The following is a 16,766-nucleotide window of genomic DNA, read 5'->3' as shown; positions in this document are numbered from 1 at the left end:
GTCTCCGTGAATCTCTCAGAACTCCGATACCGCCTGACACCACTCTGAACTTTGTTTATATCTCCACTCCCAACCCCCTTCCCAGCCCTCCACACTGGATCACAGGAACTCCCCTGCTCTTCACAAATTGTAGAACAACTCCTCCACGTCACTTGTGAAACCGCACGACCAAAAAAACAACAACAATATACTGTGAGGAAGGTCGTCACGCCTATACTGTAGCTCGTGGCAAAGGAAGGGAGTGGCATACGTGCCACACCTCCTCCCAGGGGTGACAGCTGGAGGCCTGGCCATGGTGATGATGTAGCGGCCCGTCTCCAGGAGAAGAGGACTTTGACAACTGGTGTTTCTAGAAACCAGAGCACATAACCTTTTCTCCTGAGTTTTCTCCTAAGAGATAATTTTTCAACTTCTTTTCAAAATAACTTTGCAGGTATTTGCAATTGAAAAAGTACTAAAAGTAGGTGAAAGGATACTGTCAAAATTATTTTGAGTATTTTCTTGTTTCCTCTTGGTGTACAATGCTTTTGACAAGGTGGGACAACTTCACCCAATATCACAATATGGGCCCAGGTGAGCAAAGCATGGACTTTCTGGAGGGAGAGTGGTGTCCAACACTGTGTTCATTGAAGGGGAACCAAAAAATCTTGGAAGGTTTAGTATAAAAAGAACAGTTTTACACCAAAAAGAAAATGTTGCCAAATGGCTATCCTATCCTTCTTGGTGACTCTCTTCAGCGTGACACTATGTGAAAACAATGAATGTACAAAAAACAAACATGTTTTGCAATGATACATGGCTGCTACAGTGCAGAGGCATCGAAGGTCTTCCTGCTGTTGCAACAGCCGGAAAGCTATAACTTCAGCACAAGCGATCACATCTTCACATAAAATCAGAGATATAACCATTTAAAAAGGTTACAGGGGCAAAAGTCACTGCCTGAAACTATACAAGACACCGTAAACAATAATCACAGGTCATGTGATATGATTACAGACATCTTACCCACCATATCTGCGAAGATTGGTGTGAAGTTGGGGGTCAACATGTTGTAAAATTATCTCTGATACGAACGGACATAGGCCTCAATTTACTAAGCTCATCTCCTGTCTTTAATAACGTTTCTAGAGTGATCACCATGGTGATGAGGCATGTCGTATTCAGGAAACATTTTACCTCAGGCAAACCTAAAGTTAACTCTTCTGTCTTTAAAGAAAACCTAAACTGAAAATTAAAAGTCAAAATAAGCATACACAAGTCATACTTACCTTCCATGTAGTCTACTCCTCAGTGTCTTTCTCCTGTCCCGCATCCTGTTTGTTCACTGTGATCAAGGGAATTTTCCGTCCTCCATTTTTAAAAATGGCCATTACCCATAACAGCTTTCTGGTCAGCACACAGTTAAACTGTAACATCGCCCAATTGAGCCATAGGGAAACATGGACATTGCCTGGTACATCAGTTTTCCTCTCAGCTATAACTGACAGCAACTGATATTTTACTGACAGCAACTGATATATTTCAGATCTGACAAAATATTGTCAGAACTGGAAGGGATTATTGTCGGAAGAAAATGGTGAGCTTCTCAGAGAAACTGATGGCAAGGTAACTATGTAATGTTCATTTGAAGTTAACTCATGTGTTTATTTTAAATATTTTTACTCAGTACGGGTTCTCTTTAAGTTAACTCTTCAATCCTTAAAATAACTCCAGAGTTAAAGAGGAAGTAAATTAACTACAGAGGAGGTAACGTAAGGAATGAAGAGATAAGATAACTCTCTCACTGTGTGGAGGTAATTTTTTTCTTGCCTTATTATCTCCAGCATGAGCTTAGTAAATTGAGGCCATAGAAAGCTCAGATTCGTCTGTTCTCCGCAACCCACCTCTAGACCCGTCAGGCTTTTGGAAGGGGTTCTGTAACTGGTAACTGATTTCTGCACCTTGGTTTTATAGTCTACTGTACCTTTCCATTTATTTTTAGAGGAGAGATGGGGCTTTCTTTTGATTTGATATTTTAACTTATGCAGTTCTATATCCACTCATAAGATGGTAATAAATAATCCACCCCCTACATTTATTAGAAACTAGACAGCACACAACAATCTGGGGTTTCTTGAAGTCAAAGGTGATATAATAAAAGTTAACATTTATTCAATACATATGACACAGTAAAAAAAAAACCCGCATTACTGCAGTAGTCATACTAAGTAAGCAAAAAAAATAAAACACCTAAAAAAGCCTAAAACCCCTAATGTCCTTCACTATTGCTATGTATTTTGCTCTTTTTGTGCACACTATGATGTTTTGGTTTTGTTTAATATATCTTGGAGTTATCACTATCCTGGAAGGCAACAATAAAAGACATGAACCCATGTAAAAAGACCTGCCCCAACCACAGCTCAGATAACACCATAGTCCTATACTGCCACATATGCGTTTCATGGTTTACAAGACCGCTTCTTCAGAGACCAAGATAAGAAAACATCTTGCTGTGTTTCTCGGCATTATTAGAAGATGTTCCATTTTAAAGGAAAATGGTGTTTACCTAATACTGCCTTTTCAAAATAACATCTTAAGTGCCCCTTGACACGTACTTGTTAGGGTTGCTCAATATTTGTACAAAAATAGTTTGCAAACATTCCTTTATGTTAACTAAAACAAAAAATACTTTTTTTGTGATAGACAGACATTGGCAAGTTAAAGTAGCCCCTTATCCCAGCCTAAGTAAACCCAGGTGTAGGCATACTTGTTGAGAACCTACGGTAGGTCACAGAGCAAAAATGTGAATATATACCAATCCAGTGTTCTCCCCAGAATTTTTTCCCAGCCGGGTGGTATGAAGAAGTAGCCGGTTGAGGAGGGACAGGAGAATGCAGGGCCCATGCAACTCTGCATAAGAGGAGGATGAGGAGGCGAGCCGATGAAAGCCGGGTGCTCACCACAAATTAGCCGGGTGGAGCACCGAGCTAAAGGAGCCTGGGGAGAACACTGCAATCCAATCTCACAAGTATAATAAAGTGGACAGGCCAGAATGGGACAGCTAAAGATGCTCTAAGGGCCAGTACACACTATAAGAGCTTTTTAACCCCCTTAGAGGTAATCAAGAGTTCAGCTCGGCATGGAAAAAGCAAGCCAGGAGCGGTAACCGCAAGCTGAACTCGTGGTAGATGCCGGGAGGTCTATGCAGAGCAATGAGCGCAGCGGGCGTTTTTACTGACCTCCCGGGGGATGCTGACGTCGGCCGCCATTCTTCTTCCTCTCCTCCGAGGCTCTGCTTACTGTACTTTTCAAAAACCTTTGAATTATTCAAGGCAATCAAGCAATTTGGTCGATATAACCATCTACCATTCATTTTATCTGCTGTCCCCCTAAGAATCCTCAAAGTTCTGTCATTTCAAATTTCCTTTGGGACACTATATCAAAGTTAATGCTAGAAACCTTAAAATACATGGAGGAAACCACTCAAATTTCCAAGTCATCCAGCTACATATAGGCAGTTTCACCTCAAGCCCTAAAATACTCTCAGTTGGCATATTCTGAAAAAAAAAAAAACCAGCAAGAGAGTCTTACAAAATAAAATTACAGAGCACTGGAAGGCAAAACAAAAACAAAAAACATAAATGCATATACTTTAGGTACTCTTTATTTAGAATTTAAGCAGATGCCCACAGATACGGTACCATTGAGAAGTAATAACTTTTGTAGTTTATACCTTATCAGTCAGAAGATACTGACTTCTAAACAATCCCAAATGCCCCTACTCCAGCTGCCAACACATAACTCTGAAGAATTACTCAAGAGTTACAGGCCAAACTTGCTGGCTGGTTCGGTCAGGTCAACCTGCCAAGCTGACAGTTAGGTGAGGTGAGCCACACCTACTAGAAGTGCAGTGAAATTAGTCAGGGATGGCGTAACTGACTGATAAACTGCAGATCTTTGTTCAGATTCTTGTGGTTCGTAAAGTCAATGCGAGGAAAGCATGCTTGCCTCCCTTTTATTCGGAACTGCAAATAAGCCTGTCCCACCAAAACATCCCTCGTACCATGGGGTCCTCCACTGATACCATTTTTCACATATGCCTTACAGAAAAAACAAGGAAAGGGGGAGGTTGTGTGGCTTGCCGGGATTGCCCACTCTCAAAGCATCCAATGCCATTCCCTTCAGGTAGTGGCCCCATCCTCCAGGAATATAAGAGGGTAGGAAATAGTTACATGATACCCTTCCCCTCTCAGAACAGGTGAAGAAGGAAGGACACTTGCTATCATGAGAATGGTCCTTTAGGATCAGTCAGGATGGACATTCCAGAGAAATGTCTTCACTGGTGGAGGTTTTGTGATGGTTTTTGTTTGGCCCTTCTTGTAAATACCTATCCGCACCAGTGATTAATGATCGCACCTAGTCTATCAGTGTTAATTAGTCACATCCCACTGTAGGTGGGCTGTGGGTGGATGATACATGTCACATTATGAGCTTTGTATTAGCTTGTATGATTGACATACCATCCACTGTGCATGCCAGGAGCACAAGACCACACGTGGAGTTCTGGCGACCTGTTCCCTGCTATTTCATGGAAACTGTTATTGTTTTGAAAGTCCTGGAAAGTGTTTTGGCGCCTTCCGGACTGAACAACTTGTAGATTAGAACTAGCTATTAAAACTTGCTGATCCTCCTTCTACCAAGCAAGATGTTCACTAAAATCATCTATGTCTACTAGAACAGGGCTTCCCAACCCTGTCCTCAAGTACCACCAACAGTGCATGTTTTGTGGAAATCCACAGAGGTAGTTAAAGGGACTCCGAGCTCTGAAAATAATCGAAATTGGCACTTACCTGGGGCTTTCTGCAGCCCACCGTAGGTCGGGAGATCTCACGGTGGCATCCTGGCTCCTCTCCCAGTCTCTCTGCACAAATGGCTCCTGGCGACACCGGGCCCGAGTGTCGGGCCCTCTCTTCCTGGAAGATGACGTAAGTCGTCATCACCCCGGGCGTCGCCGGGAGCCATTTGTGCGGAGGGACTGGGAGAGGAGCCAGGACGCTGCCGTGGGATCTCCCGACCTACGGTGGGCTGCAGAAATCCCCAGGTAAGTACCAATTTCGATTATTTTCAGAGGTCAGGGTCCCTTTAATCAGCTCTGCTGAGACACTAATTACCTCACCTGCAAATGTTTGTCGTTTTATGCAAAACTTGCACCTTTGGTGGTACTTGAGGACAGGGTTGGGAAGCCCTGCACTAGAATATGTGTGTCTTAAGAGAGAACTCTGCATATAGTCTTCTGCTGAAACATTGGTTCTTAACTGAATGAGGGTTTTACATTACAAGAAACTCACAGATCCTTACTATTGTCTCAGAGGGGCTTGTGGAGCCCTTCTCAGGGTTAAGTAGGGGATGCATGGGTGTGAAGAAAGGATCAAGCACTATTTATGAAAATGGGCTTCAACAGGGTGGAACACTGTGCACCAACGTAGAGATGGGTACCCTCAACATCTGCTACAGCCGTACTGGTGCAAGTACTACCTTCAGTGTTTCAGAATCAGAATGAGCCCTTTTCGCAACCTCCACTGTACCAGTACAAAGAACCACATATTATGGAAAACTAAGAGACGTTAACAGTCACCACAACCACAGCATATAAAAATGAGATGTAAGACAACATTTGACAGAACAAAGGGTTCCTTACTTTGCAGTTTGAGGTCTCTGAGCTGCTCTTTAAACTGAAGGAATTTCTTATTCTTCTTGAGTGCCTCAGCCGTGTTCTTGCTCTGCAATGCTTCATACCTCTGGTTCACTAGTTCTTTTATGTCCGGGGGCTCTTCTGGTGCGTTCTGCTTCAGCTGCAGAGGAAAACATGACCAACATTCATGAAATTAATTAAAATAAAGCATGACTATAAATAAAAGGAGTCACCCGTAACAAAACAATTCTTGATTCAGGCAAACAGAGCTACCAACAGATTAAGGTATACTTTGTATGATACCAACAAACTTTAGAGACCCTCTTCAGTTCCCCACAAAGGCTAAAAAGCTTATTCTCCACACCTTGAGCCCACTGCTACCTGTAACCCCTTTATGGTGAATCCAAACTGCAAATATTATTTCAAATCAACTGTTGATCAAAGGTCAACAAACTCCTGTTCATGACAGGTTCTCCAACATACATTTCTATCTTCTCACCAAAGAATTTTCTGGGAATATACCACTTGATTTTTTGGCAGATGGATGGTTCAATTGATAATTTCCAACAGGTCCAATCTGATTTTCGATCGTTTTTCTGATTGTTTTCTCACAGAAGTGAATGGAAATCGATCAGAAAAACGATTGGAAAATCAATCGGACAGTAAATCTACTGAAAAACCTCATTGTGTATTCCCAGCATTACACTGCGCAACATCTTCCAAACACAAGTAACTTGGTATATGCAGTCTGATGTACTTGGGAAACCAAAGAGTTGTACTCTGGGTAAATCATGAAACCCCTGGGTAAGTGCATGGTCCAACCTAGGACGGCTAACACTACAGTCTATCTATAACTCGAGAAGAAAATGCACTGGGTGGAGCATGGGGTGATGCACATCTAGACATCCATGGACGGAGAAGAAAACGGATTTGCAAGATGGGGTGAAAGAGACCATCTATGTCAAATTATAGCAACCAATCCTAACATGGAGGGACACGTCAACGCCATTAAACACTTAGAATGCTATTTTATCATCCTTACTCCTAACCCTTACCTCTACCCCAAGATAAGACCCCTAACTGCTACTATTAAACATAAACCCTTGGCCACACACTAACTGAGGTCATGTTAAAAGGACATGCTCTGGCCCTACGTCACAGGTGTCGAACTCCACTCCTGGAGAGCCTCCTTCATGCCAGTGTTTAGGCTGGTCAGAGAAATGTGTTCTGCTCGATGAACCACACTTTTCCTGACTCAGTCCCATAAATCAATTTGAGCTGGGCCAAAAATGTGAGGACCTCAGCATTTGAGGACTGGAGTTTGACATCTTCGCCTCAGACTTTCCATCTGTGTGCAGCTCTAGGCAACACTCCATTTCATCTCCACCACTCTGGGGCATCACTTGCAGCAAGAACCCCCAGAAAAGCATATGAAAATGTACAGAGTAAAATGGTAAGCACTGAGACCAAACAGTACCATGCTAACGTATGGCTACACAGAGAGACTGCTCAGCCCATCAAAGCCACAAAGTACATTAACCTGTACTGCATAAAGAGTAGCAATTACCTGTTTAATGGCAAAAGTAAATGGCTTGTATGCACATATACAGTACATTTTGGGTATTTCCTTCACTTCATTAGAACTGAAGAAGTTGCTCTAGGTCAGAGGTGTCAAACTCAAATGCACAGTGAGCCAAAATTGAAAAATGTGTACAAGTCACAGGGCAACCTTAATGTCTAGTGCCCCCCCCCCCCCTCCCCTATACAGTTCCCTGGTGTCTAGTGGTCTCCATCCCTTATACAGTTCCCTGGTGTATGGTGGACCTCTCCATCCCCTTTACAGTTCCATGGTGTCTTGTGCTCCCACCCCTTCCTCCCCTATACAGTTCCCTGGTGTCTAGTGGACCCCTCCTTCCCCTATACAGTTCCCTGGTTTCTGGTTGCCCTTCTCTCTCCCCTATACAGTTCCCTGATATTTAGTACCTCCCCCTTTTCTCTATACAGTTCCCTGGTATGTAATGCCCCCCTCCCACCCTCATACAGTTTCCTGATGTCTGGTGCCTCACCTCCCCTATATAGTTACCCGGTGTCTGTATAGGGGAAGGAGGGGTCTGCTATACACCAGGAAACTATAGGGGAGGGAGGGGGGCTGCCGTGCAGATTTCTTCTGCACATAAAACCGCTAAGAAATCCTGACAAGTGGAAACAGTCCCATCCACTTGTATTGGTTATGCGAATCTGCATGCAGGAAACGCATGCAGATTCGCTCTAGTGGAAACGGGCCCTTAAACTTTAATATCACCCACTTGAGCCATAGGGAAACATGGACATTACCTTGCACATTCAGTTGTAACTGACAGCAGCTAAAATATAACTGACAACTGGTATATTTCAGTTCTGACAAAATATTGTCAGAACTGGAAGGGATCACTGTAAGAAGAAAATGGTGAGCCTCTGCGAGGAACAGACAGTGAGGTAACTATGTAATGTTCATTTGAAGTTACCTCGTGTGTTTATTTTACATAATGTTACTCAGTACAGGTTCCCTTAAGGTTACCCCCCCCCCCCCTTTCACCACCGTATTTTAGCGCTGCTTACACCACCTATGTATTCAATTGCATCTTTATAAAGGAGAAGTGGGGCAGCCCCATTGACTTGTATGGAATAGGCTAATGCGTCTCTGTAATCCACCATGGCTTGTGTCAGTGTGCGCTGTACAGGGCTGTGTGCACCGTCCCGTGTGAACAGGCTTGAAGAGGGATATAGTGACTATTAGAATGCAGTGGTGTCTGGCTGTAGCTAGCTTAGATTTTCATTGGATATAGCGTGACCTGGATAGATGAGAAGCTTGATACATGATAAAGGTGCTTCCGTCACATTTCCAGGAAAGTACAGCAGAGGAGGAAAGGTGACACCGTTGTGTGCGCTTATAACAGCTCAGTATAGTGGTGTCACTGGTCACACTCCATCCCAAAGAAACGGCTGCAATATTCAGCCAATAAACAATGAGAATAAGGATGATGGGGCCTGGAGTACCTGTCGTTCTTCCAGGGGGAGATTATGGTGTAGTGTGTTAAAGGAAATCAGAGATGATAAAAGATAAACATGTATACATACCTGGGGCTTCCTCCAGCCACATGCGCACGGATCGCTCCCACGCCGCCGTCCTCCGCCACCTACAGCTCCGGTATCGGATTCCGTAACTTTAGCCAGTCTGCATAACAGAAGTGTGCTCTCTACTTATCTCTACAGCAGCCACCGGAGAGATACGTAGAGGGCGCACTTCTCTTGCGCCAGACTGCCCGCGACTGGCAGAACTAGCGGAACCCGGTACCAGAGCTGGAGAAGACTGAAAATGGCAGCGTGGGAGCGATCCGTGAGGATGGGGCTGATGGAAGCCCAAGATATGTATACAATTAACTTTTATCGTCTCTGGTACACTTTAAAGGTTTTTTAACTTTCCTGAGGCTTCCTCCCGCCCCCTGGACTCGTATTGTGCCCACAAAGTGCTCCTGATCCCCTCCGGCTAGCAGCGGTGAACCTTCCCAAAGCTGGCCGGTCGCCACCAGGTGACAGCTACTGCACATGCGTAACTTCGATCCACCTGCATCCTAACTGCTCTCTCATAGCCGGGAGAGTTCTGCGCATGTGCAGTACACAGATATCACAACTGCGCATGCGCAGAATGCTCCCAGCCACAGGAAGGTTACCAGGGTGCATGCTGCTTGGCCCCTCCCATGTGCAGTCACTACCAGGGATAGATTTCATAATGTACATCGGGGTGAGGAAAGATTTTACAACAGGCAAACACTGACTAAATCATCTACAAATGAATATTGTTAAATATTAAGCAATTTTATTTTTTACTATAGTTCCTCTTTAAAGAGGAACTGTAGTGAAAACAGCATAATGAATAAAATTGCTTAATTTTTACAGTATTATTTTATAGATTATTTAGTCAGTGTTTGTCCATTGTAAAATCTTTCCTCACCCTGATGTACATTCTGAGATGTATCACTGGTAATGACATCTTTAGTCCAGTCAGGTGATCTGTATGGAATGTTTGTTACTGAGAGTTCTATGCACAGAGGCAGATACTGCTTGCTTGGCAGTTAGAAAAAGCCATCATTTTTCACAATGCAACAAGGTTCACACACACAGCAAACTGTCAGGACCATGGTCATGACATCATACTGTGGGAGGGGTTTCACCACAATATCAGCCATAAGGTGGCCACACACGATACAATAAAATGATCCGATTTTACTTTAATTCGATAAAAACGATCGGATCTCCCCAAAAAATCGAAAGCTTTTTTTTTCATTCAATCGGATTTCCTGTTTTCTTCGATTTTAATCAATCCGAAATGCCAGATATTTTTCTTCAATCTTTCTAAAGATTGTATGGTGTGTGTTGGATTGTCAATTTATTAATATACACACTCTAGCAATTTTGTCAGAGTTTACAATCATTTTTTATCACAATTGGGGAAAAATTGAACATAGGTGTGTGGTACATTGGTCATATTTTTGAAATGTTACAATCAGTCAGATAAAATTTATTGCAATTCTTAAATTAAAAAGATATTTAAAAAATTGTATGGTGTGTGGCCACCTTTACACAGACCCTCCCTGATCTATTTGAGAAAAGGGTAATGCTAGGTACACAGGATGCAATTTTCTGAGAGATATACTGTCTGATTGATTTACAGCATGTCTGACTTGATTTCCGATCAATTTTTTGATCGATTTTCCACTCACTTCTATGAAAAATCTTTTGAGAAATCGATTGGAAATCATATCGGACTTTTTGGAAATGATCAATCTGACAGTAAATCTCTCAGAAAACTGCATCATGTGTACCTAGCAATGGATTACTTGTGGTGAAGGGGGTATCAGCCGCTGATTGGGATGAAGTTCAGTTCTTTGTTAAAGTTCCTCTTCCTCCGTCACATCATTACCTAAGCTGAGGTTTATCTAATGACTCCATGGATCCTGGTTGGAGGCGCAGACAAAGCTCTCCTGGGTGATTTGGGTCAGGGTGACGTCTGTTGCTTTGCCAGAAAGGAACGGTGCAGTGTTTGAACAGTCAGGGATGAGATACCCCGCTGCCAGCTTACGAACACATAACATGAGCTTTCTGGCCCAGATCCACTGACAACACCAGGATGCAAGCACTGTGCGCTGACCCACAACAATGGCCTTCTGTTACCATCCAGCCTCCTAATGAAGATTGCCTCATTCTACGACAACTTGCTCAGGTGTTTACACAGTTTAAAGCGTGAACGCGTCAGAGGATAAAATCTACAAATGAGATCAGGTCTTGTAGTAAAGATTTGTAAAAAAAAAGCGGCTGGGAAGAACTGTGTGTTAATTCATAAAAATCTTCATATGTGCGGTAGAAATGCGGAGTTTTACCGAACTAAAGTGTCAGTAACATGAGAATAGTAGCTGGCTGAGTTGATACGTTTCCTCCGTGCAGAGACAGCATTACAATAAAAGAGGCAGCCCCAACTTCCCTTTAGATGTGCATTTTTTGTTATACTGCCTCTGCTTCCCCTGAATCTGCTCTGAATCTGCTTTTAGTCTTTCTAAACAAACTACGGTGTTTAATTGCCACAGATTAGGAGAACTTTAAGAAATGTTACACATGCAGGCTTTGTGATGCAAAATACACATCTGAAAAAAGGTACCTAAAAGTGGCCATACACTTAATAGATTTGCTGCAGAATCGACCATCAGACAGATTTCTGGCAGATGCCTGTCAAGTCAAATCTGACAGGAATCTATCTGATGTGTGCTACACACTAGTAACAGATTTCCAATAGATTTCAGAATGACTGAAATCGACCAGTGTATGGGCCCCTTAAGAGGTTAAAAAAACAGCCTAGGGTATTTAGGGGAAGCCTTGTTTGTTCCGCTCTCGCTGCTGCTGCCTGGGGGGAGAAGTCTCCATTAACTTTGCTCTTTTCGCTCCCTTATCACCTCTTCAAAGCAGGCGGTATTCACTGTGCCATTACCGCCTGCTCTAATCTTTATGAATTGACATTTACTGACATGTGTTGGAGGTGTTTACAGTACAAGTCGGTAATTTACCGCACTGCTTGGGAATTTCAGCTTTCTTGCGGCAACAGCTTTTATGAATTGACATTTTGCTAAGTTCTCCTCTAAAGTCAGCTGTTTTCAGCATTACTGCATGCTTTATGAATCGACCTCAAGGAGTTGCACCAGTAGTAGCAGTAGGGTATTGTACCATGTTAGCCATCAGTAAAAGCAAGACATTTTGAATCAGGCTGATTCAATAGGCTGAGAAAGAGTTATGGCATTTCATTCTGAAATCTATTGGAAATCTGTTCCTAGTGTGTGGTAGGGATGCTCTAACGAGTAAAACAGAGTGCCTAAGCACTCGGATTCGTGGTTTAAAGAGACTCTGAAACCTCTTAAAAATCCTTTTTTTTTATTTAAACAATCTTGTTTAATACATTATCCCTACCTAAACCGCCGCATTCCCGCGGCTGTAAACTATCTAAATCCCCCCAAACTCCCCCTCCCTCTCCCCTGCAAAATCCACGACTTTCTTGGTGGTGGATTTTGCTGCTGTTGTAGGCAGAGCTATGAGCCGCAGCTCTGCCTCCATGTGCCTCTATCGGCAGCAGATCTCCGCCTCTCCCCCGCCCCTCTCAGTGAAGGAAGACTGAGAGGGGCGGGGGGAGAGGCGGCGATCCGGGCTGACAGACACGCTGAGGCGCAGAGTTGCGGCTCATAGCTCTGCCTCTCACGGAAGCGCTGCCCCCCGGGGAGTTTGGGGGGTTTTAGATAGTTTGCGGGGATGCGGCGGTTTAGGTAGGGCTAATCTATTAAACAGGATTGTTTAAAAAAAAAAGGATTTTTAAGAGGCTTCAGAGTCTCTTTAAATGAGCATTAATTACCGCAGGTGTGGAGCTGGAACATAAGGGCTTGAAGGAGGAAGTGCGTGTGTAACGCGATCAATAGGACATGTGTGCATTCTATTTGGAGCGCAGGGAGGACACAGCCTTATGGGTAAATAACCCCTTATGTTCCCGCTCCACACCTGCAGTAATTAATGCAAACTTAAATCAAGAATCCGACGGGGACACGAGGATCGGAGGGACACGGCGAGGGCTTCGGACAGCTGCAGGGGGCTATTGGAAGCGCCAGGTGAGTAAAACTCATTTTTTTTTTTGACTTAAGGTTCGCTTTAAAGGGGAACTGAAGAGAGAGGTATATGGAGGCTGTCATGTTTATTTCCTTTTAGACAATACCAGTTGCCCAACAGCCCTGCTGATCTTCTGCCTCTAATACTATTAGCCATAGCCCCTGAACAAGCATGCAGCAGATCAGGTGTTTCAGTGGTTCAGACTTATAAGTCTGATCTGACAAGACTAGCTGCATGCTTGTTTCTGGTTTTAATCAGATACTACTGCAGAGAAATAGACCAGCAGGGCTGCCAGGCAACTGGTATTGATTAAAAGGAAATAAACATGACAGCCTCCATATACCTCTCTCTTCAGTTCCCCTTTAATGACGTATTCATGCTTGAAAAAAAATCTGTGTGTCCCCTTTTGATGTTGCATGTATATAGCTGTCTGTTCCAACATCTTGTAAGCAAACAGGATTGAAGCCCGACGAAGGTTATACAGCCGAAAGCTGCTTACTCTTATTCTTTTAAGTTAGCCAATAAATGGTATCACCTTGATTCAAAACATCTTAACAGTGGAGAATTGAGACTCTAAAACACTGCACACGGGCAATGGGGTCCCAATATCTGATCAGTCACATTTGGCCCAGATAGTCTCCTGCCTCTGGTTCCGGTGGACACCGCATGACCTCCTTGCCGCTCTTTCACTACTCATTGCGATGACAGAAAAAGGAACTTAGCAGAGCGCCCATCACAGAAGCGATGAGGAAGATGAGTATCTGCGCTCACTGAGGAAGTAGCAGAATCTATGTATCTTATTTCACAGGTTATGCAAGTCTGTTTTATGTAACTTTATGTACATATCTTCCTGGTTTTGAATTGCAAAATAAAATAACAAAATCTCTAAATCAGCAACAATCTGTTTAGAAATCAAAATACGGGTTCTACCAAAACATGTGACTGGCTGCACTGCTGGATGATTTTACTGAACTTTGAATGATCTGTGTAAGTATCTATGCATCGGCATTCTTGGATATTCCAACTGTAATAGATATGGACAGTATGTAATTATTAACCACTACTGCCTGTATTGCATTCTGTGCAGTGACGGGGAAGATGATGGTGATATACAGCATAAGGGTTGATTCACACTTGTTTCAAAACCGTATCCATGGTTTCAGTTTTTGCCCTGGACAAAAAGGAAGCCTCGGATACCAATGTTAAAAATAGCGGCCTTCTACACACACTTCAAAAAACAGATCCGTGGGCTCCGTTTTAGAACTGAACGGAGAGTCCGGGTTTGCCACGTTTTCACGGAACCCGGATACCCACGTAGGCAATGAAAGGCAATAAATGGCAACACAAAAATGCATCGCCCTTTATACAGAGAACTTTGCACACAAAACGGATGCCAAAGCAGATTGCCTACTGCCTGCCCCTCCCCTCAGTGTCATCTTTGCGGACCTCTTTATCCAATAGAAACACACAGGAAGGAAGGACACGTTTTTGACATGTTTAAATGGACTGGAAACAGATGCTGCAAAAGCAGAACATTTTGAAAAACAGATCAGTCTTTAGAAAAAGTGATCTGTTTAACTACTTAACGACCGGCTGGTCGCACCTGTGTTTCCATGGAAACGGCCGCTTCCTGTCAGTTCACGGTGAGGGGCTCCGTGAACAGCCAGCGAGCCTCCGATCGCGGCTCGCAGGCTAAATGTAAACACCCAGGGACGTAATCCCCGGTGTTTACATTTTACGGCGCTGCTGTCACAGTAACGCCGTAAAGGAGATCGGCGATCCCTGGCCTCTGATTGGCGCACACACACACGTCATCATGCAACGGCACACAATAGGTCCAAACCAAGTGATCGCAGCACTTTGCGCAGGAGTCATCGCGGATCTTGAAGAGTCGCCATGACGGCCGTTATCACCGCACTTCGCAAAGCGCCATCCACCTAATCGCACACTTGTACCCACCTTACGAGATTGTGGAAACTATCGCTCACTGCTCAAAGCAAAAATCACTGGTCATCGGAAGAATTGCTAAATTGCTAGGTGGGGAAAAACCATAAGACTACTACGTCCGGGGGGGGGGGGGGGGGGGGGGGGGGGGGGGTGTTAATGCGTTTTCACCATAGGTTTCCATGAGAACTGCATCTGCTATCTATAAAAATGCATCAGGTCGGGACTTTGTATTTCATTTCTGCAATGCAGCAAATAGATTGTTTTAAAAACACACAGGGAAGCAGACCCCATTTTAAGTGCACCTGTAGGGAAAAAAAGTGCCCCAATGGGGTACTCACCTCGGGAGTGGTGCAGGAGGTGTTTCTGGTACTGAAACCAGGTTGATTACAGTAAAAGCGGGTATTCTGGATAATTAACTGCGTTCTACCATATGTCACTACAGGGCCTCTTTAAAGTTCACTAACAATATCTCTGGGAATGTTAACATACAATTCTCTCTGCTTATTTATGACTCACTGAAATGGCATGAGTCAGACTGCAGATGGAGTTTGATAACTTTGGAAGGACATCACATGTGTAAGAGGTACAAATTACACAATGTAATGCCCAACCCAATGGTATTAACACACAGAGCGGACCAGGACAGGACAGGTCAGTTTCTATAGAGCGCTGAGTGTGACGCGGCCTCTTCTTCACCTTGGCCAGTGGCTGGATGACATCACAGAAATAACAGTGAGGACAGGAGAGCGGGAAACACTGAGCCCCCTTCATGCGGTGCGCACTTCCTTTTATCTTACAGAGGAAGGAAGACAATGTCGCCAAATTAATAAACATCCAGGAGTCACCCAGAGCAATGCGGATGGGCAGAAGCACCGGCCAAGGATCCCCCCCTGACATACAGGAATTAGCAGGAACTTTCTGTACAATCTTACTGGGAAATCTGGGCCTGAGCTTCTACCATCAGGAGTGACTCAGATGACATGCTGAGATCTCCTCCAGTGCCCAGATCTTCTCTTGTGCCGAGATCCCCACCCCAAGCTCACCTCTTGCACAGAGATCCCCTTGTGTGGCAGATTCTCTCCTGCAGCAGGGATCCACTTTAGTGCAGAGCTCTTCTGCTGCGCAAAGATCCCTTCATGTGCATTCCAGTGTAGAGATCTCCTCCTGCGCAAATATCCCTTTATGCACAGAAATGTCCTCCTGTGCACAGATCTCCTTCTGTACTGAGATTCTCTCCCGTGCAGAAATCCCCCTCCCTCCGATGCAGAGATCCCCACCGGTGCAGAGATCCCCTCCGATGCAGAGATCCCCTCCTGTACTGAGATTCCCTCCCGTGCAGAAATCCCCCTCCCTCCGATGCAGAGATCCCCACTGGTGCAGAGATCCCCTCCGATGCAGAGATCCCCTCCGATGCAGAGATTCCCTCCCATGCAGAAATCCCCCTCCCTCCGATGCAGAGATCCCCACTGGTGCAGAGATCCTCTCCGGTGTGATTCAGAGATTACTGACCAAAAAGAAGAACAGGACTGCCAGGCGACTGGTATGGTTTAACTACCTAACGACCGGGTCACGCCGATGAGCGTGCATGAGTTGGATCCCCCAGGACCGCCTAACGCCGATTGGCGTCAAGTCCGGGGGGAATGTTTTGCACCGGTGCGCGCGAATCTCCTCTTGAATAGTGGAGCTCTGTTCCGTCATTAGTCTCCCATCAGCGATCGCCGCTAGGAGACTGTTAGACGGCGAAACCTCCATCTATTTACATTGTACAGTGCTGCGATCTGTGGCAGCGCTGTACTGGGGACAGCCGCGTCACTCGGCTGTCCCCCTAGGAGGCTCAGGAGCGATCGGCTCTCATAGGCTGATGTCTATGAGAGCAGATTGATGTGATTGGCTGGCAGGGGGAGGGAGGGATATGTAAATAATAATACAAAAAAGTAATATTTATTAACAAAAATAAATAAATATTTATATA

General features: G+C 44.4%; 1 protein-coding gene across 1 annotated transcript in view; it reads right to left on the bottom strand.

Annotated features, from left to right (window-relative positions):
* NSMCE2 (NSE2 (MMS21) homolog, SMC5-SMC6 complex SUMO ligase) overlaps positions 1 to 16,766 on the bottom strand; it is a 305,269-nt gene that overhangs the window by 138,792 nt on the left and 149,711 nt on the right. The window contains exon 4 of the mRNA XM_068238021.1: positions 5,678 to 5,831. Coding sequence (XP_068094122.1) covers positions 5,678 to 5,831 — 154 coding nt within the window. The remainder of the gene's footprint in view (positions 1 to 5,677; positions 5,832 to 16,766) is intronic.

Source organism: Hyperolius riggenbachi, chromosome 5, assembly GCF_040937935.1.
Source record: "Hyperolius riggenbachi isolate aHypRig1 chromosome 5, aHypRig1.pri, whole genome shotgun sequence".
In the NCBI taxonomy this organism is placed as follows: domain Eukaryota; kingdom Metazoa; phylum Chordata; class Amphibia; order Anura; family Hyperoliidae; genus Hyperolius; species Hyperolius riggenbachi.
This window is presented reverse-complemented; position numbering and strand designations above follow the sequence as displayed.